General features: G+C 34.0%; 2 protein-coding genes and 3 long non-coding RNA genes across 10 annotated transcripts in view; 3 read left to right on the forward strand and 2 right to left on the reverse strand.

Annotated features, from left to right (window-relative positions):
- The first annotated feature begins 368 nt into the window (after positions 1-368).
- f9a (coagulation factor IXa) lies at positions 369-7,264 on the forward strand. The gene is given in 10 exon segments (XM_056472409.1): positions 369-467; positions 616-791; positions 874-898; positions 2,340-2,453; positions 2,544-2,626; positions 2,628-2,658; positions 2,661-2,678; positions 4,233-4,537; positions 4,686-4,812; positions 6,592-7,264. Coding segments are annotated over 10 exon segments (1,509 nt in total). The 5' UTR covers positions 369-418; the 3' UTR covers positions 7,173-7,264.
- A 4,044-nt stretch (positions 7,265-11,308) lies between these two features.
- The window catches only part of mcf2a (MCF.2 cell line derived transforming sequence a), a 67,704-nt gene continuing 51,878 nt past the window's right edge, over positions 11,309-27,134 (reverse strand). For all 3 annotated transcript variants that reach the window (XM_056472122.1, XM_056472121.1, XM_056472123.1), the window contains 4 exons: positions 26,544-26,656; positions 26,320-26,432; positions 23,378-23,481; positions 11,309-12,759 (listed from right to left, as the gene is read on the reverse strand). In XM_056472122.1, coding sequence (XP_056328097.1) covers positions 12,719-12,759; positions 23,378-23,481; positions 26,320-26,432; positions 26,544-26,656 — 371 coding nt within the window. In that variant the 3' untranslated portion in view covers positions 11,309-12,718. The remainder of the gene's footprint in view (positions 12,760-23,377; positions 23,482-26,319; positions 26,433-26,543; positions 26,657-27,134) is intronic.
- On the forward strand, positions 13,724-15,311 carry LOC130240552 (uncharacterized). Of its 3 annotated transcripts, none has more exons than XR_008838783.1 (5): positions 13,724-13,746; positions 14,168-14,223; positions 14,641-15,008; positions 15,090-15,197; positions 15,280-15,311. It is a non-coding gene; the product is annotated as an uncharacterized LOC130240552 (long non-coding RNA). The 3 variants fall into 3 exon arrangements; XR_008838781.1 differs by having other exon boundaries at positions 13,731-13,746; positions 14,831-15,008; positions 15,277-15,311; XR_008838782.1 differs by having other exon boundaries at positions 13,731-13,746; positions 14,831-15,008.
- Positions 15,311-15,942, forward strand: LOC130240551 (uncharacterized). The gene is made up of 3 exons (XR_008838780.1): positions 15,311-15,332; positions 15,420-15,594; positions 15,691-15,942. It is a non-coding gene; the product is annotated as an uncharacterized LOC130240551 (long non-coding RNA).
- Positions 20,798-23,218, reverse strand: LOC130240553 (uncharacterized). 2 transcript variants are annotated; one of them, XR_008838784.1, is made up of 3 exons: positions 23,153-23,218; positions 20,960-21,128; positions 20,798-20,864 (listed from the first exon to the last, which is right to left on the reverse strand). It is a non-coding gene; the product is annotated as an uncharacterized LOC130240553 (long non-coding RNA). The 2 variants fall into 2 exon arrangements; XR_008838785.1 differs by having other exon boundaries at positions 20,812-20,852.

Raw genomic sequence — 27,134 nt, forward strand, 5'->3', positions numbered from 1 at the left:
GGTATAATAACATAATTAACTTGCAGTTAATACAGTGTTGTGTGTTATTATTGTCATTAATTATTATTAGATTAATTATTAGACGTCGGTTCATTCCGCTGTGGTGACCCCTGAAAAATAAGGAACTAAGCTGAAGGAAAATGAATGAATAAATGAATGAATGAATAATTTATTATGCAATATACTTGACATTGTTATACAAAGACAACTGATGGCGCCTACATAGGGCATATATCATGAAAATCCAATTCAAGATCATGAAATGTTATGTTGTCTACATTCAATCCTCTGTCTCTAGTACAGTCCTGTGGCAGTAGTGTTTGTGAAAGCGTGTTAGACAGCTGTACTTTGTACATTGCTCAGTTTATTTATCAGCTCACAGTGGAATAATAATAAGGGTCTGAATTTAGCTTGACATATGGCTTCATTCATTCTTGTTCTTTTCCCATTTCTCCTGCTACAGGCAGGTAAGACAAATACATTTCCATCTCATACTCAGACATCTAAAAGCTGACAGTGAATATACTGATGGTTTTATAAGGGTTAATAATCAAATTTGCATGTAAGCTTTCATATATTCTGGTAAAAATCAGTACCTCTCAAACTTTGCATCAGCCCTAGGTTCAGTGTTCCTGGATGGAGAGAAAGCTGACAGTGTGTTGTGGAGACGTAGACGAGCGAACACATGGCTATTCGAGGAGTTTCTGCCGGGAAATGTGGAGAGGGAGTGTATAGAGGAGAAGTGTGTCCTGGAGGAGGCCAGAGAAGCCTTCGAAAATGACGAGAAGACAGTGAGTACACACAAGTCATGAATCTGCGTTTGCTATTATTGTGTAATACAGCTACTATGTGTGTTTGGTCTTTCTTTTGCAGATGGAGTTTTGGGCAAGTTATGTTGGTGAGCCTGTTTAATTATTTACTGTGATATTTACTGAGAACAAACACATCTCTGTGATAAGGTAAATGTTAGACCAATGAACGGACATCAGTGTATTCGTTAATGAGATAGTTCACATACAAAAATAATTATCAATTGCTACTTGTTTTAAAGTTTGAAGAATGTTGGAAACCAGCACCTTTTGACTTCCATAGTATTTTTTTTCTCCTAATATTCATATAAAATGGCTACCAGTTTGCAACATTGTGTTCAATAACAACAACAAAAATGATTAAGATTTGAAACCACCTCAGGGTGATTATTTTTTCATTTCATTGGTGAACTGTGCCAGAAACTGAAATATAGAAATGTTATGTTTTAATTATCAGACAAATATAAATATTTAAAAATAAGTGAAGTTTCACTAACTAAAGCTGCGGTCACACTATAGTTTGAGCATGCGAAACTCTGTAGCACGGCGCTGCAAAAAGGGGCGGGATTAAACAAGATGATTAGTTTAGGCTTAGTAGGAAGAAAACATACTGTATAAGTAAATATCTGTTTTTGTTTTTTGTTTTTCTTGTTTCAAAAATGTTCAGTATATTTTAATAAGTGTTTAACAGGAAAAAACCTCAAACAGGTTTGGAACAAGTGGAGAATGAGTAAATGATGGTATAATTTTCATTTTGGGTAAACAATCCCATTAACATCCTATTGTTTATTACTATTTTAACATGTTCGGTTCAGAAAGAACTACACTCCCATGAAGTACTGCAAATGACATCATCATTATGATTTATACAGGTATATCTTGATAGTGGAGGGAGGCCGACTAAATTACATCATTTGTGGTTGTTCATGAACGTGGGCAGAATTAAAGGTCTTTTTATTTTGCCCACTGTGACTGTGTAATTTCAATATAGCATCACTGGTTATGTATTTTTCTGCACAAATACACTTTTTATACCTGACTGTTTTAAAATAACCTGAATTAGTTCAGTAGAAGCCCAACAAACCTGTCTGTTGTGAACAACAAATAGCCATACATTTGCAAAAAAAAAATAAAAAATCATTTTCAAACAGATTTTTTTAAACATTTCAGTGAACAGCCACTGAATATGATTGGCTATGTCATTGCATGGTAAATTGTGCCAAGTAAATAAACACATTCAAAAACACAAGCATTAAAAGTAGTTGATTACAGTTAATTATGAAGCTGATAAGATAATTCACTATTACATATTTTAACAAAAAAAAAAAAAATCCATGGTGAACTGTCCTTTATACTCAGCTTTGTTTGAAAAATAATCAGCAAAATTACTCTTAGATAATTAGCACCGCTAATAAACACTAAAAGATAAAAAAAGTGTCATGTCATGAATCCTTTAAAACCTTAAAGACATTATCTTAGCTATAATACATTATTTCTTAACAGTTGTTAACAAATGATCCTATGTGTTAGACGGGAACCAGTGTAAACCATCACCCTGTCAGAACCAGGGCACATGTGAGGACCAGATGGGCACATACAGCTGCAACTGTCTGCCAGGCTTTGTTGGCAAAAACTGTGAAATAGGTCAGACAAGATATCAGTTCTCTCAAATTCACAAGTTTGAGCACTTAAATGGAAAGCCAAAGAGTCCCTGAATCTTTTGCTGTTTCCTAGTGACTACCAAAAAGTGTGATGTTGATAATGGGGGCTGTGAGCATTTCTGTGTTCTCCTGGAGTCTCACAAGACCGAGTGTCAGTGTGCATATGGATACAAACTCTCAGAAGATGGACTTACATGTGAGCCAACAGGTGATTATATCTTGACTGATGTTTTCAGATTTATCTGAGCAATTGGCCTTTGTTTTATACGGTCATGAAACCCTCTGCTTCAGCACAGTTGCTCGCCACATTTTTACTGAAAAATGGGTAACACTTTAGAATAATTTCGCATTAGTTTATGTATGTATGTTTATCACTACGTATTTACTAACGTTATCCAAGTATGAATAATCTTGCATAGCATTTGGTAATCATAGTTCAACTAATGCATTATTAGAACCTAAAGTGGTGCTTGTTAGTTAATACAATGTGAATTAACATGAACCAACGTTGTTTATCTTAAATAACATTAACTAATGTTAACAACGATAATTTTAACATACGTAATGAATGTATTACTAGTTGTTTGTTAATGCTGTAAATAACTACATTAATTAAAAGATCATTATTTTAAAATGTTACCGAAAAATGTTTCAAAAACGTACAGGGTAAAAGAGTGAAGAGAGAAAAGGCAGAACACACAAAATAACCCTCTGATTCGGTTACTTTTCACTCTCTCCGAGTTAAAAACATCAATCTATTTTTACTGAACTAACACAATACAGGAGAAAAAGAAGGAATCAGTTATGTAATGTTATCATTTTTTTTCTGAGCCCATTTATTTTTTAACCCATATTGTAAAACAGTTTTTTACTGCTAGTGATGACTGACTGAATTGACTGTTTCAAGATGGCAGACCCATTGAGGCATGTGCATATCCATATTTCCTCTAAACCCTATGACATGAAACTTAAACAAACAATCAAAAATGTGGCATTACTACCATCACAGTTTAACTATGAAATATTAAAATTAAACAATCAGCATAACCTTAAAAACTACACAATTTTGTCTGCATGAACAGAACACAGTGAACTCAAAAACCTGATACTTATGTGAAAACATTATGACCACTATTCATAATCTGTATTTAATTTCATGCTCACCTTACTAACTTAAGAGGCCTTAGGATCAATGAATGAAAGTTCTATCCCAGCAAACAATTTTGTGTTTATTAGACAGTGTCTAATAGACATCTAAACGTAGACAGCTTAGCTAAAACAAGGCTAAACTTGGGCTGTCAGTGAAAATCTAATAGACATCTAAGAATAGCCCAAAACTAGACTAGTCCTCAAATTAGACAGACTTTATATGTGTAGTCAATCATTTCTGTTTATTTGATGACTAGTCTTGGCCTATCTTAGTTTTGACCTATTCTTAGACATCTGTTAGATTTTCACTGACAGCCCAAATTTTAGCCAAGACGACTATGTTTAGACGCCTATTAGACATCTTTTAAAAACAAAAAGTGCTTGCTGGGATGCTATGCTAACACTGTGCTTATGAAATTCACGCAACTCATTGCGATATACATGTTAATACACAATATGGTGTTAGGAAAAACATTCACATTAGTCAAGTTTTTCCAACTGTTCAAATGTATGAACCTTAACATTGTCTGTCAGAAAACGCAATTTAGTGTTTCATGACCCTTAAAAACTTATTGGAAACAATTTAATACAAATAAAATGTTTTTGTTACCAGTGAAGTTCCCATGTGGCAAAACGGTTAAACCTGCAGTGAAGACCTTTGGCACAGCATCCGTGACGAACACATCAGCTCAGTCTTCTAATAAGACCATCAAATCCACATCCAGCATTTCCAAACCAAACAATCTGACAAACCCTACAAATTTCAAAGACAAAAATGAGAAACTCGCGCCGTCTCGTGCTAAACTGCCAAAATGGGCCTTTGAGGAGTATTTGACATCTCCTGCTCCTACAGTAAGTGGCCCAAAAAGTCGTATTGTTGGTGGCAATTCGGCCTTACCTGGAGAAATCCCTTGGCAGGTAAGGACTACGAATTTTAACAGACAAATTATTCTGATCAAACAATCTCTTAGTCTTAAACTAAACGATGGAATCAGATATAGTACAGCCCAATATGGCCATGCACACAAAACCATGTGATTTATCCCAGTTGCCCGCTGATCTGTAGCTGGCGCTGGTGTCGCGCTCAACACAGCAGGTGTTCTGTGGAGGATCCATCCTCAACCCGCTGTGGGTGATCACTGCTGCCCACTGCCTTCTGGGAAACCACAATGGATCCTTCTACATCAGAGTTGGTAAAACAGAAAATGCAATAGACATTTGTGTATCTTCTGTTCAGTTTATGAACAATGTCTTTAACAGCAACATAAAATAAAGTAATTCACAATTCAAAATGTGCATAAAACAGAAAAATAATATGGAATATCTTTTGATCATAACATTTTAAAGGACTTTACACGAGTGCACAACAGAATGACAGCATTTTACAGCCACTATACAATTAATATTATTAGGTAACAGATAACTTTACTTAGAATCATTTTAATCAATAAACTCTTATTGTTTCACAAGCAACAAATCAGCATATTAGATTGATTATTCTTAAGGATCATGTAACAAAGAAACTGGAGTAACAATGCCATCATACAATAACTTGCCTAATTACCCTAACCTGCCTAGTTAACCTAATTAACCTAGTTAATCCTTTAAATGTCACTTTAAGCTGTATAGAAGTATCAGGAAAAATCTAGTAAAATATTATTTACTGTCATCATGGCAAAGATTAAATACATCAATTATTAGAAATGAGTTGTTAAAACTATTATGTTTAGAAATGTGTTGAAACAATCTTCTCTCAGGTAAACAGAAATTGGGGAAAAAATAAACAGGGCGGCTAATAACTCAGGGGGGCTAATAATTCTGACTTCAACTGTATATATAATATTCTCCCTAACATTTAAATTTGGGTGTACTAATCTTTGTTCCATTATCATAATTTATTTTGCTAGATTTGCTCTAAAACTAATGTACATGCATAAATATAATATTATACACTACCTGACAAAAGTCTCGCAAATAATAACTTGACTTCTAATTGATCATTTGAAAAAGTGGCAGAAGGTAGATTTCTCTGATAGATCATCTGTTGAACTGCATACCAATCATCATTGGAACCGGCATGAACTCAAGATTCTCACAGAAATCAGTCAAGTTTGGTGAAGGAAAAATCATAGTTTGGGGTTACATTCAGTATAGGGGTGTGCGAGAGATCTGCAGAGTGGATGGCAACATCAACAGCCTGAGCTATCAAGACAGATTCTTCAGCAGGATAGCGCTTCTCATACTTCAACCTCCACATCAAAGTTCCTGAAAGCAAAGAAGGTCAAGGTGCTCCAGGATTGGCCAGCCCACTCACCATTAATGAACATTATTGAGCATGTCTGGGGTAAGATGAAGGAGGAGGCATTTAAGATGAATCCAAAGAATCTTGATGAACTCTGGGAGTCCTGCAAGAACACTTTCTTTGTCATTCCAGATGACTTTATTAATAAGTTATTTGAGTCATTGCAGAGATGGATGATTGCAGTCCTCCAAGCTCATGGGAGTCATACACAATATTAATTCTGTTTCCACTGCACCATGACTTTATATTATATTCTGTACATTATTTCTGTTAAGTGAGTAAGACTTTTACCTAATCAAAGTCAGACCTTACTGTCCTAATTAAATAATTAAAAATCAAGTCATGATCATATTTTATTTTGGTGAAGTAAGCGTACTCTAGAGGCCTTTGCCTTTCATATAAGCCACTTCTGAAATAAAATAATCAACTAGAAGTTATTTGTTGTTCCTAAAACTTGGATAGACGACAATGATAGTGTATAGCATCCTATTAAAAATATTCATTCAAAAGATGGATTTGGGGTGAGGGGTGCACTCATATATGCTGGGCACTGTATATGCAACAGAACCTTGATGAATATAACTTTCAAAAATATTACACAACTTTGTTTAGAAATATTTACTGACCCACGAACAGTTATTATCAAATTCTAAGCAATCATGTTTTACAGGTGAGCATGATGTCTCCAAGATTGAAGGCACAGAACAGAATGTGGACGTCATCAAATTAATCTCACACCCTCGCTACAACTCCAAAGTCAGCCTTTTCAATCACGACATCGCTTTGCTGCGGCTCCGCTCCCCCATTCGGTTAACCCCTACAGTGCGTCCCATCTGCCTGGGGCCCATGGTCTTCTCCAACACCTTGCTGCAGTCTGGATCTCTGGCCACAGTCAGCGGTTGGGGTCGTGTGCGCTTCCAGGGCCGAAGTGCAGCGACTTTACAGAAGGTTGAGCTGCCTTATGTGGGCAGAACAGTGTGTAAGGAAAGCAGCAGTGACCCAATCACACACTTCATGTTCTGTGCGGGTCACTCGGACTCTCCTAAAGACGCGTGTCAGGGGGACAGCGGAGGACCTCATGCTATGCGCTACCACAGCACTTGGTTCCTCACTGGCATCATCAGCTGGGGAGAGGAGTGTGCCAAGAAAGGGAAGTATGGTGTGTATACACAGGTTGGCAACTACTACCGGTGGATACAGCACATGATGGGGGTTACTACAGGAGCCCTGCTAACTGACATAGACCAGTGAGCTTTAAAGAAGTCCGTTTTATTATAACTGCACACATGGTCAATCTTGAACAAGAAAGTTAATCTTGGTCTAATAAAGTCAAATAAATTTAATTGCTTCCAGGTAACTCCATTTTAACATTGTAGGGGTGGCACAGTTGCTCAGTGGCTAGCACTGTTGCCTCACAGCAAGAAGGTTGCTGGTTCGAATCTAGGCTGGATCTTAAGGCCATTCTGTGTGGATTTGACATGTTCGTATAAGGGTGCTGTGGTTGTTTGACAAGCAAATACATCACAACCTATTTTTGTCCTTTTTATGACAAGTTAACATTATCAAGACAATAAAACTTGTCATAAATCTGTCATAAACATGATTCTCAAAAGGCCATTATGAATCAGGGTTTCTGCAGGTTTAATCAAGTCAAATTTAAGACTTTATAGGACTCTTAGGAATTAAATTTTAGAATTATACAGGACTAAACACTAATGATTATTTCTAATGGCCTGGTCAGTTGCCACAAAAAAGTAATTATTTCTAAGCGACATTTTAATGCGTCAAAACAAGAAAACTAACACATTATAACTACACACTATAATCATTTATTAAGCATTAGCATTTGGAGACAATTACATAAATAATCAAAAATATATATTCGTTGGCTTTTAGTGTTTCATGAAACATGATATGTTGCTCTGTTATTATAATAAGGAATTATGCAATTGTTTTTAGTTTTCTTTCCCTAAATAGGGAATTTAATTTAGAGAAATTGAGTTATTGTAAATTGTATCTCTTTGCAATAATAAAAACTTAAATACTAAAAGGTTTTACTGAAACATATTGTTGGTGATTGGATGGTTGTCATCCTGATTGAGTAGCTTTACTGGGACAGAGGAAAATAGACCCGTTTAAAATGATTTCAGACCTACAAGATAATGTTTCAGTGAAATTAATACATTTTAAGACCCCGTGGGGATTCTGTAAATTTGTCAGGAATTTTATAACAGCATCATTAATATATATATATATATATATATATATATATATATATATATATATATATATATATATATTTTTTTTTTTTTTTTTTTTTTTTTTTTTTTACCTCAACTACAGTCGGACAAGCTGAATTAGTCAAAATGTCACAAAACAATTTTAATGATAGCTTGCTCCACTGAAAAAAGTGATTAATAATATTCATGACAATTATAATGCCTCATGACAATCATGTTGATGACAGATTTATGACAAGTTAGGTTGTCCTGGTAATGTCATAAAAAATAAAGACCAGTTGTGATGTATTTGTTTATGTCAAGTTGTCATAACAAAGAACGCCATCTTTTAAAATTACATAACTGAGCAAAATAACCTTAATAACAGTTGTCATAAACATGCATAAAATCTCATTGACATGAGATGATTATAAAGGTTTCATTATAGTCTAATGAACTCCTCTTCAAGTAAAGTGTTACTGTATTTCTTTATATTGGAATGACTGTCTGCAATACCAAATACTTTTAATTTTGTAGTGATATTGCGCTTGAATTGTCAGGCAGAATTATTACATAATATCAGTATTTCCATAAACGCTATGTCTTAAAGGCACAGTATTTGTTACACACCTTTTCAGTTTTTACAGTTATTAAATTGAAGTAAATAATTCTGTGTGTTAAATATGCTATATTTCCAACGAACTCTAATGCTAAATATCTTAATTTAAAGCTCAAAATTTGAGGAAAATGACTTGAGGAGAACCTACTGATCAGGTTCAGTGTCTCATTATACATACACACCTTTTATATTTTTGATATTGAACTGTAAGTCATGTTAAAAATTCTGTGGCATTGTTGACATCCGTGTCTCCAGTTACAGTAGCCTATGGCTGGTTGATGAACGTCGTGAAAACACTGAATCACTGCTATATTTGTGGGCTTGTGGCTTGTTCTATTCTTTAATACAGTATTATTGTGATTTTCAGGAAAATATATTTGTTGTTATGTTATGCATCCATGTAGTGAACAAACTTCAAAGTCAATATTCCATCAATTGAGCACTTACTGTCTTCACTCTCCCATAAGAATATTTAAAAATCCATAATTATACTCATCAGAAAACAAGTACAATTTCTCCTGTGGTCTACTGAAAGCTAGCATGTTATTTAGCCATGTACTGGCATGCTACATGCTTAGAAGCTGCTAGGAGGATCTTGACTGAGAACTCAATCTCTCGTTCAGACAGCAGGAAAATGAATCGTCTCCCCTCAAGCTTTGAACCTCCACCGCCTTCACATGGAAAAGTGGAGGAGGGAGAACCGAAAATATCTGACGCGAGAAGCCTACTTAACATTTCAGCGGCGTTCGTTCTTAAAAAGACTCGTGCCCTACTTCTGAAAATCTCTGCATCTTACCCAGAAACACTGGAGACAGCAGATCATTCACATCTCACCCGTCAAACACGCTTTCATCATCAGAGAGATAATAACACAATCCCTGTTTAGCATGAGGATGTGCAATTCTAAACTGTTTGCTTCTAATAACAGTAAGTGTGAGGGGTTAGTAGGATTTTAATAGTAATAAATTGCTGAGTAAAAAGACATTAAAACCTCATTTCAGCAAGAAGAATACAGAAAACTGTTCAAAAGCGACAATTAAAAACATTCTAGTATTTCTATTTGGAATTAATGCTGAAAGAATAATTCTAAATTATATATATATATATCCTCTCTCTCTCTCTCTCTCTCTCTCTCTCTCTCTCTCTCTCTCTCTCTCTCTCTCTATATATATATATATATATATATATATATATATATATAGATATAAATATTATATATAAATATATAGGTTATATAGGCATGTAAACATGGTCAAGACGATCTGCTGCTTTAAGTGACTTTGAACATGGCACGGTTGTTGGTGCCAGACGGACTGGTCTGAGTATTTCAGAAACTGCTCATCTACTGGGATTTTCACGGACAACCATCTCAAGGGTTTACAGAGAATGGTTCGAAAAAGAGAAAATATCCAGTGAGCGACAGTTCTGTGGGCGCAAATGCCTTGTTAATGCCAGAGGAGAATGGCCAGAATGGTTTGAGCTGATAGAAAGGCAACAGTAATAACCGAGGTATGCAGAAGAGCATCTCTAAACGCACAACACATCGAACCTTGAGGCGAATGGGCTACAGCAGCAGAAAAAGTGTCACGGTTTATGGTTTTGTGTGTTCTTTCTGTATGCTGTGTCATCCCATGCGTGTTGGCGTGTGCAAGGGTGTGTGTTACAAACTCAGCCAGGCTGGGGATACTCGCTGGATCCATGATTGATCAGTCTGTTCGGTCACGACACCAGACAGAGAGGATCCAATAGTGAGTAATTATTTATTTCATGAACAGAAAATATATGTATTAAAGGATACAAAATGGCTGGAAGCCGAAGACAATGAAAACAGCAAAGTCAAAAACAAAGAGTGCCAACTGGCCAAACGAAGTCATCATCCGATGAACAGACAGCGGAGAATTCTGAGAGACAAACAGACAGGAACAAGGACAAACAACGGTCTGATAACCAGCAGTAACCACAGACTGAATATATATAACCAGTGAAACAGGGATCAGCTGGAGGACGCTGATTAAGTCAGCTGATTCGAGAGCACGCTGTCAGCACAAAAAGGTAAACAAACACACACCCTCACACACGACAACACACATGGCATGACACATACTGTAACATACAGAAAGAACACACAGACCCATAAACCATGACAATTAGTACCATTTGAGCATCGTGTCAACGCCACAGCCTACCTGAGTATTGTTGCTGACCATGTCCATCCCTTTATGACCAGTGTCCCCATCTTCTGATGGCTACTTCCAGGAGGATAACATGCCATGTCATAAAGCGTGAATCATCTCAGACGGGTTTCTTGAATATGACAATGAGTTCACTGTACTCAAATGGCCCCACAGTCACCAGAACTCAATCCAATAGAGCACCTTTGGGATGTGGTGGAACGGGAGATTCGCATCAACTGCGTGATGCTATCATATCAATATGAAACCAAAAATTAGCTGAGGAATATTTCTAGTACCTTGTTGAATCTATGCCACAAAAGATTAAGGCAGTTCTGAAGGCAAAAGGGGGTCCAACCCAACCCAGTACTAGTAAGGTGTAATTTAATAACTAATGTTTTATTAAAAATGTATTCTTTTTCAATGAGCTGTACACATTTCAATACACACATCATCAATACAACAGTACAACAATATATACAGGTACATTCTTTGTTATTCCCCCAAAAATACTAAAATTAAATAAAACAAAATAAAAAATCAACTAAATGCCATTAGATTTATCAAAACTATTGGAATATTAGCGGAAATATGAGCATTAAATCCAAGTGCAGTGTAATAATTTAAATGAATTTTCAATAAAAAAAGGAGCACGAACATGATATACAAGACAAAAAACCTGATGATGCTGCTTCACTCCAGTCTCAGATGTTTGAAGAGCAGACATTACACACACATGTCCATTACGTGGCTTGATTCTGGCTGAAGCTTCGTGCTGGAAAGGAAAAAGTTGATAGCGAATTGAACAACATAAGAGATAAATGTTCTTCACAGCGTCTCCTGCTGCTCCACACGCCTCATTTCCACTTCAAACGCTGCGATATCAAAGTCGGCCCTCGAAACTCAGCACTGATTTTACACAGTAAACTCATGTAAGTCTGCAATTAATATTGAATTAACTTATTTTTATTTCATTAAGCATTCAAAAAAGTGGGTATATTTAATAAATGCCTTATGATTTCCCTTAATAAAGAAACCAGCTCTGATTTCCCAGTCGCACACGAAGAAACACACAGGCGGCCCCTCATGAATCTTATTTGTGGCTCCAAAAATCAACACTTCACATGACGACCCTCAGGTCTTCAAGCTGGCAGAGGAGATTCTGCATATAAAGTGCCTCACAAGAGAATCGGACTAAATAAGAGAGAGGTAAGAATCATGCAAAATTCAACCCGGTTTAAAGCTGTAAGAGAGACAACAAAAGACACACAAATCCGTGTGACCTGAATAAAGTGCTTTTCTGAGGTAACTAATGCACTACTGAGCAAATCTGCATTAAATAAAAGGGAGGAAACAGGCATTATGGCACTGCATATTTGGCATCGAAGCTCTCAGCAAGAGCTTCGTTTGTTCAACGAGGATAAATAAGACGACAGTACAAGATAAATAACAGCACAAACGCACACGGTTCACAAACCAGTTTTTTATAGGTCTTCCAGGAGGTTTAACCGCAAAAAGCTTCCAATTAGAAGTGGCTTTGTTGGGTCTTGATTCAGTAAAACTGTAGTGGAAGTCAGAATGTTCCAGACTCCACCTAGTCAGGAGGACTGAAGTGTGTTTGGGCAGAGGATGAATGTTTAAAAGCGCTCTCTGGGTTTGCTCAAAGGCTGGAGATCTCTTGTTTGATGTAAAAAAATGAGTTGTGTTGTGCATTGAGGAGAACGTTGGGATACTATCCTGCTGGTCAAGTCTGAATCCATGTGGTCACATCAGAGCAGGCTGATTCCTTCATGGTGAACTGAGCTTCCTCGCCTTACGAATCCCTTGATCTGCAGAGGAGATATGGTAAACTTATTATACTTGGTGGAAACTCTATAGACGAATTACCATGTTTGTAAACATTCAGCATGCGCGCACAGGGAGATGGCAGAAAACAAACGGAAGCACTAGCATTTACAGCGAGAGAATAACATCTGATGCGGTACAGAGTTTGTTGTTGTCTTAGAAATAAGATATATTGATTAAATATTATATATATTATTTACATAATGCTTTCAGCATATTATAACAGCTCGTCAACCAGGATAAGCACAGTGATTCGACAAAATTAACGTTAAAGTGAGCGGCGTTCATCCGACAGGTCCATTTGCGATAGCACCCTCCCAATGAAAATTGGATACAATGAAATGACCAAGCATCCAGCCCCAAATATATAATCTCATTGAAGCTCCAAGTGATTTTACAAGAGAGAAGTTAAAGGCCTACAAGTTTTTGGATGCCAACAATGTTGTTTCTGTGTGGTCACGTACAAGAAATAATGTTCCAAGATTACCAGATTCAAATCTATGTAGTGCTAAAACCGAGGTTCTGCCTAGCCAAAGACAAGGAAAGAAGACGGAACTGTACAAGGTAATCATCAACAAGAAAAACAACTGCATTCTGACAGCGAACTGCACCTGTACGCCAGGGTATGTGAACTTACACATAGAGGTAAAGTTGGTTTTATAATAGCACAATCTGACTTTCTCCTTAATAATATAATTTCATAAAAGTTGCGAACTCTAAATACCGAAATCATATTAGCAGCCAATGACTATCAAAGTACAACATTGTTCACAGTCAAATAAACAGTGTTAATGTTGTTTCACAAGTCACACTGCAGGTTTTTCAACCGAATATCAAGTGCGTGGTAAACAATATAGAGGAGTGTGTCAAAGTTGTCACTGAATGAATGTCTGAATATAAAACGCAACTTTACCTTATAACTCATTTCAAACGTTTCATCTAAAGCAAGACCAATCTGGAATCAATAAAGGGTTAGTTTTTCATTCCATGTATATTAAATATCTGCAATGTTTAGGCATATATGATTGTATGAGATAAAATTTACATGCATTTATTCTTCCACTACTATTGTATTAACGGAAAGAGACGCATAAGTTTTATTCTTACTATTGTTTATGAAAAACATTAAACTACAGTATAAGCTCACAAAATATAGTGGCTTAACTGTTTAAAACAATTTGTTCTATGTGTTGATTAGTGGCCCACCTTTTTTTTTATTTTACAGAAAGTGTTTTGTCTGATTTGTATGACACCTTATAGACCATAAACTGATTCGGCTGTCCACATTGGAGTCCAGGAAATTAGAAGTCTGCTTATGCTGCTTGTCTACTAGTCTTGGGATAAGTTGAAATGTTATTAATGTTAATTTTCTGTTGTTTTAATCTTGTACAGCTCATAGGAACTCCAATCGTCCCAACTGTGAGAGGGCCTTGCTCCAGTGACTGTTGGTGTGTACTTCATTGTTTCCATTAGTCCCTGTATCTGTAGACCTAGGTGACAGTGGGCTAGAGTGAAATTTTGGTTTTATTTAAACTAAGGCATAATGATGGCCTTTTTATCTCAGATTTGGTCATGCAAGTAATTAATTGATATCATAAAATATTTTTATATTCTTTCCATTGTAGGTGGAAAAGATGTTGGTATAATTATTTTTAATAGACTGCCAAGATCTCAGCAGACATTTTTCTTAGATATTCTTGAGTGGGAGTCTGTGCAATACAAGGTGGATAGTATTTGCAAGAAGGATGTACTAGTACTTTAAACTGTATTTGTTGAAACTAAATTAACAAGAAAACAGCTCTTTGATGTTCACCTAGTAAAATTAGATTAGAAGATATAAACTGTCATGTACTTGTTCTTGACAGGAAGATTTGTGGACTACATTAACTAATGACACTACCTCCAAAGAGTTGCAAAAAGCTGTCCAAAGTTCCAGCACCCTCTTTAAGTCCTTCATTTTGGTGTTCCATGCCAAAGCACATGAGTTTTAATGTGAGATTGGTGAACTATATGAGCATCTTAAACTAATGCCAAAATTTTGTTATTGCTTTCCAGGATATTGGCATACCAGGATAGGTGTGGTTTAACTGTTGGGAAGGAGGTTGGAACAGTGCAATGTTTCCTCTCTTGGATTGCAGTGACCAGACATGCTACTGTAACTCTCATGGTCATGTGCTGGAATTAGCAGATGTTCAACTATTTGCCCATCTCGCTGACCTGTTGATATCAGAAGGTAAAGACATCCAGTAGAGTTTGTTTTAGATGTTCAGTAACCTATTTGAATAGTATTATGATTTTTGATTTCTTACTGTAGACCACAACAGCTCTGCAATGCAAGTTGCAAAACAGAATCCATGAAACTGGCAGTGACCGGAAACCAATTGGAAGACTTTGGTTTATGATGTAGAGAAGTGGGCAGACGGTGAGGAAATTATTATTAATATTACATATAGTCATGAATAATTGTAAGTGTTACTATTATTGTTTTGTATTTTCACTAGCAGAAGCAAAGACAACAAAAAACAGAAGTGATGTGATGTCTTCGCCTTATAGCATGGTATGTACACTAGACTTCTGTCAGTTTTGATTCTTTAAAAGTTGATGTATAATCCATGTGAGACAACTTCTTATGAATACATTTCAGACACTGTCGATCTAACAACAACGAGAAGGGCGTTCAACATTATCCTGCTAGTAAGGACTCTTCAAGAGAACAGAGGATTCTTGTGGCAGAGATGGCCAACCATTATAAATACCAAATACCTTTCAACTCATCCTGGTTCCTTCAGAGAACTGTCCTGCTTGTGTGCTACTGAAAAGTATGTATTTGTATTATTTAGCACAAACATAAGCATAAGGCTACCCAGTCCAAAGGATGTTAATACATTTTAATGTGGTTGTGTTCTTCTTTTAAGATACGACATGTGGCCTAAACGAAGAGGGGTTAAAAGGTCTGTGGATCATCATTCTCAGAAAGCAACAAAATAACTGAGAAAAAAAAAACTACGACACGAGGGTGCAAGCTAGAGACCTGCAAGGTACCTGCATGTTTTGGCCGGAGCAGAGAACATACATTTTTTAAATAAAGCTCCAACTGATGAATATGACATTGACTACAGATTTTCTTTTACTGTAAAGAAAGAAGACGATGACCTTAACACTGAATCTAAAGCATGTAATAAAATCTGAATTTCATAATCTATAACCAAATTGTTGTCTCTTTTTTTTCAAATACATATACATGTACAGTATGTATGCATGCCTCTTAAATCAATCAGTGGTGTTAATTTGGAGCATTATTGAACGCCTAACTGCTTACAACATGTATAGATTTGAGGTACTCTATATGAAAATAAAATAAATACATTAACTGACATTGAGAGCTTTTAAAATATGAATTCTATGATGAAGAATGTGTATTGAATTTTTGCATATACTTGGCCAAAAAATTATATATTATTATTATTATTATTATTATTATTTATTATTATTATTATGGTCAACTGCTCAGATACCTCCAGTCAATATGTGGCTGAGTCAGGCAACCAGACTTCTACCACTTGAAAAATTTACCTATGATTTACATCAAAGATCTGATGTGTTCTGGCGCATTTGGTCCTCCTTCTGGATTTTTCTTGAGGGTACTCCATGACTATTTCTTCACCTTGGAATTATAAGGTTCTATCTGCGTTCTGAATGATTTTGAGATGTTGAGCTTCAAAGTTTTTGCATTTCATAGCAAACAGTATGTGTGTAACATTTGTTTAAATAAAAAGTCTTAAAATTTAAACTTACAACATACAAAAAACATCCCATAAAGTTAATAAGTTGTCATTTAATAAGAATATGTCAATAACCCAATTTTGACAAACATGTCAGATAGAACCTTATAACTCTAAGGTGACAATATGTCTTTCTAAATTTGTTTTATCTCCTTTTATTTTTGTCTTTGCTTTGTTGCATTTGCATGCATTTGTTAGAATGTCCAACAAAAACTGCTGTACATATTGTTACAAGATACCAGTACCACTGTTGTTCTGTTGAAAATTAAAATAATAATATAAAATAAAAAAACTATTTGTACAATGTTCTATTGAATGCAAAAAAAAAAAAAAATAAAAAATCAAATGATGCCAATTAAAACATTTTCAAAACTAACAGAAAATCTATAAAATATGATTTTTTGGTAGACATAATCATCTCAATAGCTTATACTCACATATAAGTACAGCACAAAATTATTTTACTTTTAGTTTAGATCATCTGAAGGTTTGCATTTTTATTTTGTTGGTTAATGGCTATGTGTTATAATCATTTGGAGGTTTGAACTATTCACAGCATTTGTAAAGATTTCTTTTCGTCATTGTAACCTCATTTCTTACTATTTTCATGATTTTTACAATGCAGAAATTCTTACAAATCATTTGATTAATAAAGAAAATAATTAGCAAATTAACCCGTGATAAAAACAATAATTAAATGCAGTGTCTACAAAATTATCCAGATTGAGTTTCACCACAAGACACAGTAAGTTGCATGGTGTAATACTAATTTGAATAAATATGGTATGGTAAAGGGGAAATTTTTATTTTAGACTTCAGTCCTTGGCTGAAGAAAGATAACAAAGGCCACGTTTGTCAGTATCTTAGTGTGTAGTATGCTGTAATAACTGAAAACTGTTTAAAGATTATTATTATAGGGACACATGCAGGACAAAGACATTATGTGGAATCATTATTTCCTGGATTAAATACATAAGTTCATACATTGTCATCAAACATACTGTTACACAAACAAGTTGAAGATTTAGAAAGTAAAAATATTCAGATAAAGAGTTTTTTTCAAAACAAATACAAAAAGTCTTTAAAAGGTTACATTTATAAACATTTACATATTTTAATATAACTTATCCATATTTCAAATAAAGTAGAAACAATTAAACCACATGATGACCATTAATGAAACTTCTTTTCCATGATTAATCCAGTGTCATAAAATCCACACATATTATTCAGAACACCAGTGAATTAACCAATTACTCATATAATTTGTGATGAATATTAATCACTATTGCTAATAACTAGTGATTTAAGAGTATACTGATGTTGTACAGCTTATTTTTTAACACAACTGTACATGTGACAATAACAATGTCTTATTCATGTTGAAGATGATACATCTACATAGGTTTTACTGCCTTTCTACTCCCAGGGGATGTGTAGAGCCCCATGGAAAAAGAAAAAATTATTCACATTTCAAACATCTCTAACTCGAAGTCAAATTAGAATATATAAGGGAAAACCACAACACTATTACTTATGCTATATTCAATAAATAATATTGGACATAGTTATCAGATATATACTGAAAGTCAATAAAAGCTGTTTAAAAAAACACTCATTGTAAAACAACAAATTTATGTCTGGCTTTCACATATGTCATAAATATATGGACAATGACCTTATATAGATAGTCCTATGTTCATTAAAGATCGTATTTATTCCATTTTATTACAAAAATATTTTAAACTACATTACCCACAAGTCTTTGTCACTCTATAGATGGGACGGGAACAACATGGCGCTGCAAATTGTAGTTCATTGAAATGTGTAATTAGGGTTAGGTTTAGGGTTACGATCTTGGTTAATCGGTAACTATTTGAAACATGGCGATACCTCATTGATAAAGGACACTGTTAGTAAAGTGGCAAAGTTAGCAAAACATAGTTAGCAACACGAAGCATCCTTTAATTTGGCTTTAAAGTTAGCCCAATCACAACGTCGCAATCTACGTCACACTTGTTGTCTCTATTTGGTATTTCGGCTGAAGGGAGATTATAAATTAAGGATTTAAATATTAAAATTCATATTAATATTACATATTAAACATTATGTCTTATTAAAATACAAATGTATATTTACAGCGAGATTCCTTTGTGGGTGTAACCTGATGTGCAAAATGATCACAGTGAAACCAGATCATAGGCATACATTTGAAATGAATAATAAAATAATAAATGTCATGTTTGAAAACAAATATAGTTCAGCATTTCCTGTAAATTGACCCTGCATCCTATAGGCATCCAAATATAAATATGTCAAACTTCAAGGACAAATATTGTGCCCATTAAATAGTAAAAATAGTGTTGTAAATGAGTATGCAAATAAAGACAATACATTTTTAATGAAACATTTATAATTTATTTATAATACCACAAAAAAAAAAAAAAAAAAAAATCACACAAACATGCAAACACCAAAAATATATTTTATAACAGTTTTATTGCAATTTTATTACATACATATATATGCAAATGGTTAAAAACAATTATAATTGAAGGAAATGTATATTTTGTATTATTATTATTATATTTATTTATTTTGTGATATTTATTCATGTCATACATCTGGTATGTGAAGCTCAAGTAAAACTGCACTGCAAAAAATCTTTTCAAATGATGCCTTTGGAAATGCCATTATAACAAACTTTCACAACAGCAAGTCAAGTTCATGACAAATACAAAAATGTTTATAATGACAACTTTCTGAACTTAACAGCAAAAGTACCTAAAAGCTATAACACTTTTCAAAAACATATTCAAGTACTTACTGAAGAACAGCAACATTTTTACAAAACACTGAGAACCAATGTGTGCTTGGCGAGTCCAGGTGTTTATGGTGACTAGACTGTCATATTGCAAACCGGTTGGCATGAGGAGACTTGGGTGTAAAGTGTCGGAAATTCCTGGAAGGCTCCCATGTGTTATCCCAGGTTTTGCCACTGTAAAGTATCAGAAGTGCACAATATCATTAAAGAACAAAGAATCAAGATGATTGTTAGGTTTCATTTAGAAAGTTCAGTGATATTTATTTATATCTGTAAAGTGTCATTAAATCTGGCACTCTTGAATTAACTGCTTGAATAAGTTTAACATTTTCAGCATGTTTTCATGTATCCCAAGCAGATCTGACAGTCCTACAGACTCAGAGATGAAGATAGTGACTGCACTGATCACTTCTTGCTATTTAAAACACACTCTTTGACTCATCAATTATATGAAAACTACAACAGCATACAGTGCTCCACCCTAATAATATTGCTAAATTATGACAAGTTATTACTTTACATGGCTAAACATTTATGTTATAGCTGCATGATTCACTGCTATTACTGTAACCCATTACAGTCTTAGCCCAACCTAATTGACTTTATTAGAAAACTGCATAGAAACCTGTTGCCTTAAACCACTTGTGTTTTTATACAAGGGAAACTAAACAGCCATACTTGAATTAACTTACAACATTTACAATCTTATCGGACTTACAGTAACATTTTAATTTAAGTAGGGCTGTTAAGTTTTATCTTGCATATAATGTAAGGGGTTTAAGGCAATGAGTTTCTATACAATTTTCTAGTAAAGTCAACTAGATTTGGTTAAAGGAATAGTTCACTACTTACTCTCCCTCAAGTGGTTGTAAACCTTTATTATAAAACTTCCAAGTTTCTTTGTGTGGAACATGAAGGAAGTTTTTTGAAGAAAGCTGAAAACCTGAAACCATTGACATACATAGGAGTAAAAAATATACTATGGAAGTCAATGTTTACAGATTTTCAACTTTCTTTAAAATCTATATTTTTTGTGTTTAACTGAAGAAAGCAACTCAGACACATTTGGAACAAGTGAAGGATGAGTCATTAATGACAGAGTTTTCATTTCATTTTTGGGTGAACTATCTCTTTAAGAGTATACTGAAAGAAATGTCCTACTCAATGATGCTAACTTCAGCTACATGTGTAGCCCCTTGAGTACTTAATTAGAAATCAAAACAATGATCAGATCAGTCCTATTTTATGCCCTATATATCATATTGGCCACAGAATGGACTACTTAGTGTTGCAATGAAATTAAACAAATAAAAAACTATGACTTACCACACAATACAAGACAACCAGTGAATTTTTTACTCTACTTTTTCTGTACACAAGATGAGGTTCCAGCTTCAAAATGGCACCATAACACTGATCCTGAGTGGGGTGTTGTGCTGCTCTGTGAGGTTGTGACTGTTCAGATGCAGTGCTGTGAAGAGTTCTTTATTAAAAGAAAGTACATTCTTTTCAAATCTGCACATATTAACAAAGAAAATACAATCATTTTAAATAATGATTAATTCTGAAAAACCTTACCCTTAGTCAAGATGAATTCATATGGCCTCTGCATTCTTTTGCTACATGTATGGAAGACAGATAAATAATTATGTCTGCAACCCACTTATTTGCAGATTTCTCTACTGTTTTCCAATAAATACATTGGACTTAATCCAGAACATTAATCCAGTGTCTAAAGGTTCTGCATCTGAAATGAATAAAAACAGATGTGACATTAGTTAAACCCACTAAACTACTAGATACATCAGTACTGCTTTAAGCAATTGTAATGTAATTTAAGTGTAGTCCAAAATTAGCCTTAATCTGTTTAAGATTGATTTAAAAAGCATTTCTTGCATTAAAAAAACCCTGCCTCTTGTAATACATATGATCAATGGTAAATTTCTGAGAAGGTGCAAGGTAATCCTTGAGTTTTACCATTAACATCATGACTAACATAATATTTGAGAAGTATTTGACAGCTTGTTGCGTCTCTTTACCACAATTTAGAGATGATAGATTCTTTCTTTTATTAAATAAATTGTTAAAGGCCAAATTATACTGGTAATAGTGTATGATATTATGTGAAATACATCAGTTTATGTTAAACTTGAGCTTATGTTATGCTTTGAATAATGAAAAGTTGCATTTTTACCTACTGTAATAAGGGCATAATCAATTACATGCCCTGCAATTGTCCAGCCTTCTTTTCTCAACAGGCTTATCTCACTCACTCAGTCACTCACCACACTCACTCACTCACTCACTCACACACACACACACATATATACAGTTGAAGTCAGAATTATTAGCCCCCCTGATTATTTTTACCCCAATTTCTGTTTAACGGAGAGCAGATTTTCTCAACACATTTCTAATCATAATAGTTTTAATAACTCATCTCTAATAACTGATTTATTTATCTTTGCCATGATGACAGTAAATAATATTACACTAGATATTCTTCAAGACACTTCTATACAGCTGCAAGTGACATTTAAAGGCTTAACTAGGTTAACTAGGCAGGTTAGGGTAATTAGGCAAGTTTTTGTATAATGATGGTTTGTTCTGTAGACTATCGAAAAAATATAGCTTAAAGTAGCTAAAAATTTTGACCTTAACCTCTTAAGGCCCAAGCTGTTTTTTTTACACGCATTTTTTATTTCTCTTTATTTTATTATTTTTTTTTGGCTTATTGGAACCTGATTAGAATAAAACCTAAGTACCAACTTTTTAAATGATGTACTTTTAGAGAAAAGTATGTCCATATATGTGGAATATGTCCGAATTTATATAAAACACAATAAAGTCACCTTTGTGTAATAGAATGAAAAACTCTTATTTCTGCCTTGAACACTGCAGTTTTTTTCTTGCCTTTTTAATGCATTAATAACACATACACACATATTTTTGAACATGCTTTGACTATCAGTAAAAACATTTTTTTGCCCTTTTTGGACAGTTAAAATAGTGTTTGGGACATTTCATATGCTGCAAAACAGTTGCAGTATGACACTGTATGTCTGTAACAAAATATAAAACATAAGACATAACAGCTAAAATGTGCTGTCCATGTATGTGGCCACTAAGCCCTAAGAGGTGAAAATGGTTTTTAAAAAAATTAAAATTGCTTTTATTCTAGCCGAAATAAAACAAATAAGACTTTCTCCAGAAGAAAAAATATTATCAGACATACTGTGAAAATTTCCTTGCTCTGTTAAACATCATTTGGGAAATATTCATAAAAGAAAAAAAAAGCAAAGGGGGGCATTATATATAATGTGTTTGTGTGTGTGTCTGTTTTAAGGCATGAAAAATAATTGCAGTTACAATGTAGCCTTTAAACTTAAGAGAAACACTTGATTTGCTTTAATATTGATGTAGTTATGAATACAATTGTATTATTAGAGGTAATATTTATTGCATAATTTATTTAGATTTTGGACGATTACTATTGTGGAAAACAACAATCTGGTAACACTGCTCCTCATCTTCAAATGTATAACTATATTGTTCTGAGCTATGCACGACTATATGTGGGAAAATTATTTTTTAATAAATGAACTTAGATGTAATTAGATAACATCGCTAGTTTGCAGTACATGCTTTATTTATATCAAGTCTGCAGTCATTTAATGCATCAGGAGATAACTTCCCTGCTTTTATAAAAGTTCTAAACAAACCACTTATCTAAATCAACAAATCGTCTTTATTTGTTTACTTTTTACTTACCGCGTGGAAAACCGCAGTGGACCTTGGGATCGCAATGAACCTTGGGATTGCGACCATAGACTGTAAAAAATAACTTTTTTATTTTTGGACTTTCGAATTCGGTATCCTACCCCACAACACGACATGTTTGCTATTGCAGCCAGTCTTTTTTTGCAATTGGGGACCCGTGTGACGTAGGTGGGTAATTCGTCTATAAATAGACAGACGACGTCTAAATTGACTGACCTCCAAGCCGGCTGGAGTGATTCTTCATGCTTTCTCCCAAGATGCACTGCAGGTTAGGTGTAGGGACACGGCCTTCCTGTCTACGACTCAGATTCTTCACTAGCCTGTGATAGTTGAAAATGATACAGATTCACATTGAACCGCTATCTGATGCCACATACATATATTATTTTTAAAGCGATGCAAATAATTTAAACACCATTTAAAAGACCAATTTCTTTGGATTTACAATTTATAGTTCTGTTCTGTAACTGATTCAACCTCGATTCCGAGGTTTCCAAATGCGTCTGTATTCTCTCTTGAATTGATTTTGAGCTTAGTTTTTAACATAAATATATACACTAGATGGCACCTAGGCCATTGTTGTCTATTGAAGGGAATGTGTCAATAGAGCTGCCATTTTGGTACAGGGTAGCACTCCTTTGAAATGAATGTGAAATCAAGGTGTAATGACACTATGGAGCCATAGATATTTACAGTTGAAGTCAGAATTATTAGCCCCCCTTTGAATTTGTTTTTCTTTTCTAAATATTTCCCAAATTATGTTTAACAGAGCAAGAAAATTTTTACAGTATGTCTGATAATATTTATTCTTCTGGAGAAAAGAATATTTGTATTACTCTGGCAAGAATAAAAGCCTAAAATCTTAATTTTTTAAAAACTATTATTAGCCCCTTTAAGCAAATTTTTTTTTGGTAGTCTACAGAAAAAAACATCATTGTACAGTATCTTGCCTAATTACCCTAACCTGCCTAGTTAAAATAATTAACCTAGTTAAGCCTTTACATGCCACTTTAAGCTGTATAGAAGTGTCTTGAAAAATATCTAGTCAAATATTATTTACTGTCATCATGGAAAAGATAAAATAAATCAGTTATTAGAGATGAGTTATTAAAACTGTTATGTTTAGAAATGTGTTGAAAAAAATCTTCACTCCGTTAAACAGAATTTAGGGAAAAAAATAAACAGGGGGGCTAATAATTCTGACTTCAACTGTACATATATCTATGATCGAGAGTTTTCCCAGTGGCAAATATTTTTTTAAATTATGAAAATTATAATTTTACATTTCTACATTGATGGATAAGTGACAGCAGGGTCATTGCCGACAAAAAGCATGTGTTTGTGTGCATGGAAATGTATTATCCTGCCTCCCTGTTAAATTTGATGTAATCCACATCCAGAAACACACCCCCTTTTACTTTTAAGTGTAACGGAGGAGCGATTCATTTGCGAATGAATGATTTGTGTAAACCATCCATATCCCTGCGCCTCAATGTACATATTCACCTTTCTGATCTAAATGGTATATAGCATTTTTAATATTCAATAATTTATGGTGGAATGTATGAACATTGAGGTGCAGGCACTATTATGTTATGTTATCAGGCACCCTTATACTGTAAGTAGGCCCACACGGAATCTGCACATGCAGAAATCCACAGATTTCCACAGATTTTTAGCCCATCATTGAGTCTATTTATTTACTTGAGTAAATGTATATTTATTCAGTTTTTAAATTAATTTCATAAATATTGTTGACTAATATGAAAATTTTCATATAATTTATTTGCAATACAGTTTGTAAAGTAATATTTTCAGTCTTTTAGTAGATGTATTATATTAGAGACTTGCTTTGTTTACCAAATAAGTGGATCTAATTGGATTTATATTGTAAACATTAAATAAAAGTTAAAAAGGTATTTTATTCATATATTAAGTTTTTAGTTTTGATACTCCCAAAATGATTCAGCATAAATCTGCAGATTTTTTTTTACAAAATTCTGCGCAGAAAGATCAAAATATCAGATTCTCTCTGACCCTCATTATAAATTACTTTTAAAAAACTAACGTTCACTTAGCCGATAATAATACAAGTTTTTGGGGGGAAATTGGGGGGGGGGGGGGGGGGGGGGAGTAAACCGGATGGCTAATAATTCAGGGGGGCTAATAATTCTGACTTCAACTGTATATCTACGAGTTTTAAAGAACAGATGGCACACTAGGCTAGATTTTAACAGTACACTCAAATGCTCATGAGGAACAGTGCTCGAGAGTCATGTAAGTTGGCTTTTAAATCCTAAGATTAATGTAAACAGCTCAATATTTAAACCTTTCCTGACTTTATTAATAATCAATATGCTGTTAAAAATCTGATGTAAAAACTATTTCTTAAACACCTTTCAACCATAGCTCTAAAACAACTGATATTTATTTTTTCATTCATTCATTCATTCATTCATTTATTTATTTATTTATTTATTTATTTATTTATTTATTTATTTATTTATTTATTTATTTATTTATTTATTTATGCCATATCAGCAGCATTGACTATATATATGACAACATAGGTAATAAATATTCCGTTTATCATTTACATTCATAACTGCTTCTTAATAAACATGCATTATATGAAAAACACACAGATAACAACAACAACAACACTGATAAACAATTTGATCAATGATAAATATTGAAAATTTTTCATACTGATGACTTTTCTTTAGAAATAAAACAAAACTTTAATATTTAGAGCATTTTTGTCATAACAAAAAGGATGACATGTTTACATAAATATTTAGACAACAAAATACCAATGTCAGAAAAAATCCTTTTGATATACTGTAAAATGATATTGATAAAAATATGATCAAACTAATAATTGATATTTGGTGAATAAGCATGATTTTATGAAAATATTTGTTTTTTTTGTCCAACATTCATTAAAAGAAAAGAATCTAAATGACAATATTTCTATTTGAAATTTAAAATCAATGTTATCAGACCTTTATACGGGAAAAACATTAAATACTTGATTCAAACATATGCTTAGTGAATTCTAAGGTATGTAACTGGAATGGTTATACATGTACATTTCAATCTGGGCAGCAGATGAAAATAAAAAATACAAAAAGTCTTCCCCAGGACACATCACTCACCACTGGCCATGGTCTTCCTCATGCTGCAGTTGTATGACATCACCACACTTAATCATCAAGTTGTCCAGCCCGTTATTCCTCCAGTCCATGAACACCTTGTATCTGCCTGGAACCTAAAACAAACAGACAAACTATAGTGAAAGCTATAAAAAAGTGTGTCATCCTACATTAGATAACTCTATAACTGTTATAAGTGGTGTGTTTGTGGGATGTTCAGCTCTCACCAGATGAACAGCGTCCTCCTCCTCAGTGTCAGACGGGTTCGAGAGGCTGTTTGCTCCACTCCAGTCCTCCAGACCTTCACAGATATCTACAGAATAAGGTGCGCCTGGCCAGCCTACAAACATACCACAAACGTTTCATTTACTGTATGATTTAAGCTTTCTTTTTATGGTAGTATACTATATGTGTGGATTCTGAGTTTCAGCTAGAAGACTGTAGTGACAGATATAATGTTTTAGAGTAGCAAGTGTGTCTCAAGGTTATGTTAAATAGGCAGTATCACAACCCCTTAACTCGCTCCCACTTTTTGAACATAGACAACTTAAATGACTGACGATCTGCAACGATTTGGTGCATAGATTTAAGCTTGGTTACATTTTAAAGAAGACACTTGCTAGATTGAAAAAGCTGAAGTGAAAAAGTTAAATAATTTAAATAAAACAAAGGTTATGTGTCTTTATATTTAGGAAAATAACAAAAAAAAAAAAAAAAAAAAACTAAAACAATAAAAAAAAAATCTATAACATAAACAAAAAATAAAAAAGCAGAAAAAAAGATAAATATCTGAACAATTTATATTCCAAATTTAAAGT

This window comes from Danio aesculapii, chromosome 14 (assembly GCF_903798145.1).
Source record: "Danio aesculapii chromosome 14, fDanAes4.1, whole genome shotgun sequence".
Lineage (NCBI taxonomy): Eukaryota > Metazoa > Chordata > Actinopteri > Cypriniformes > Danionidae > Danio > Danio aesculapii.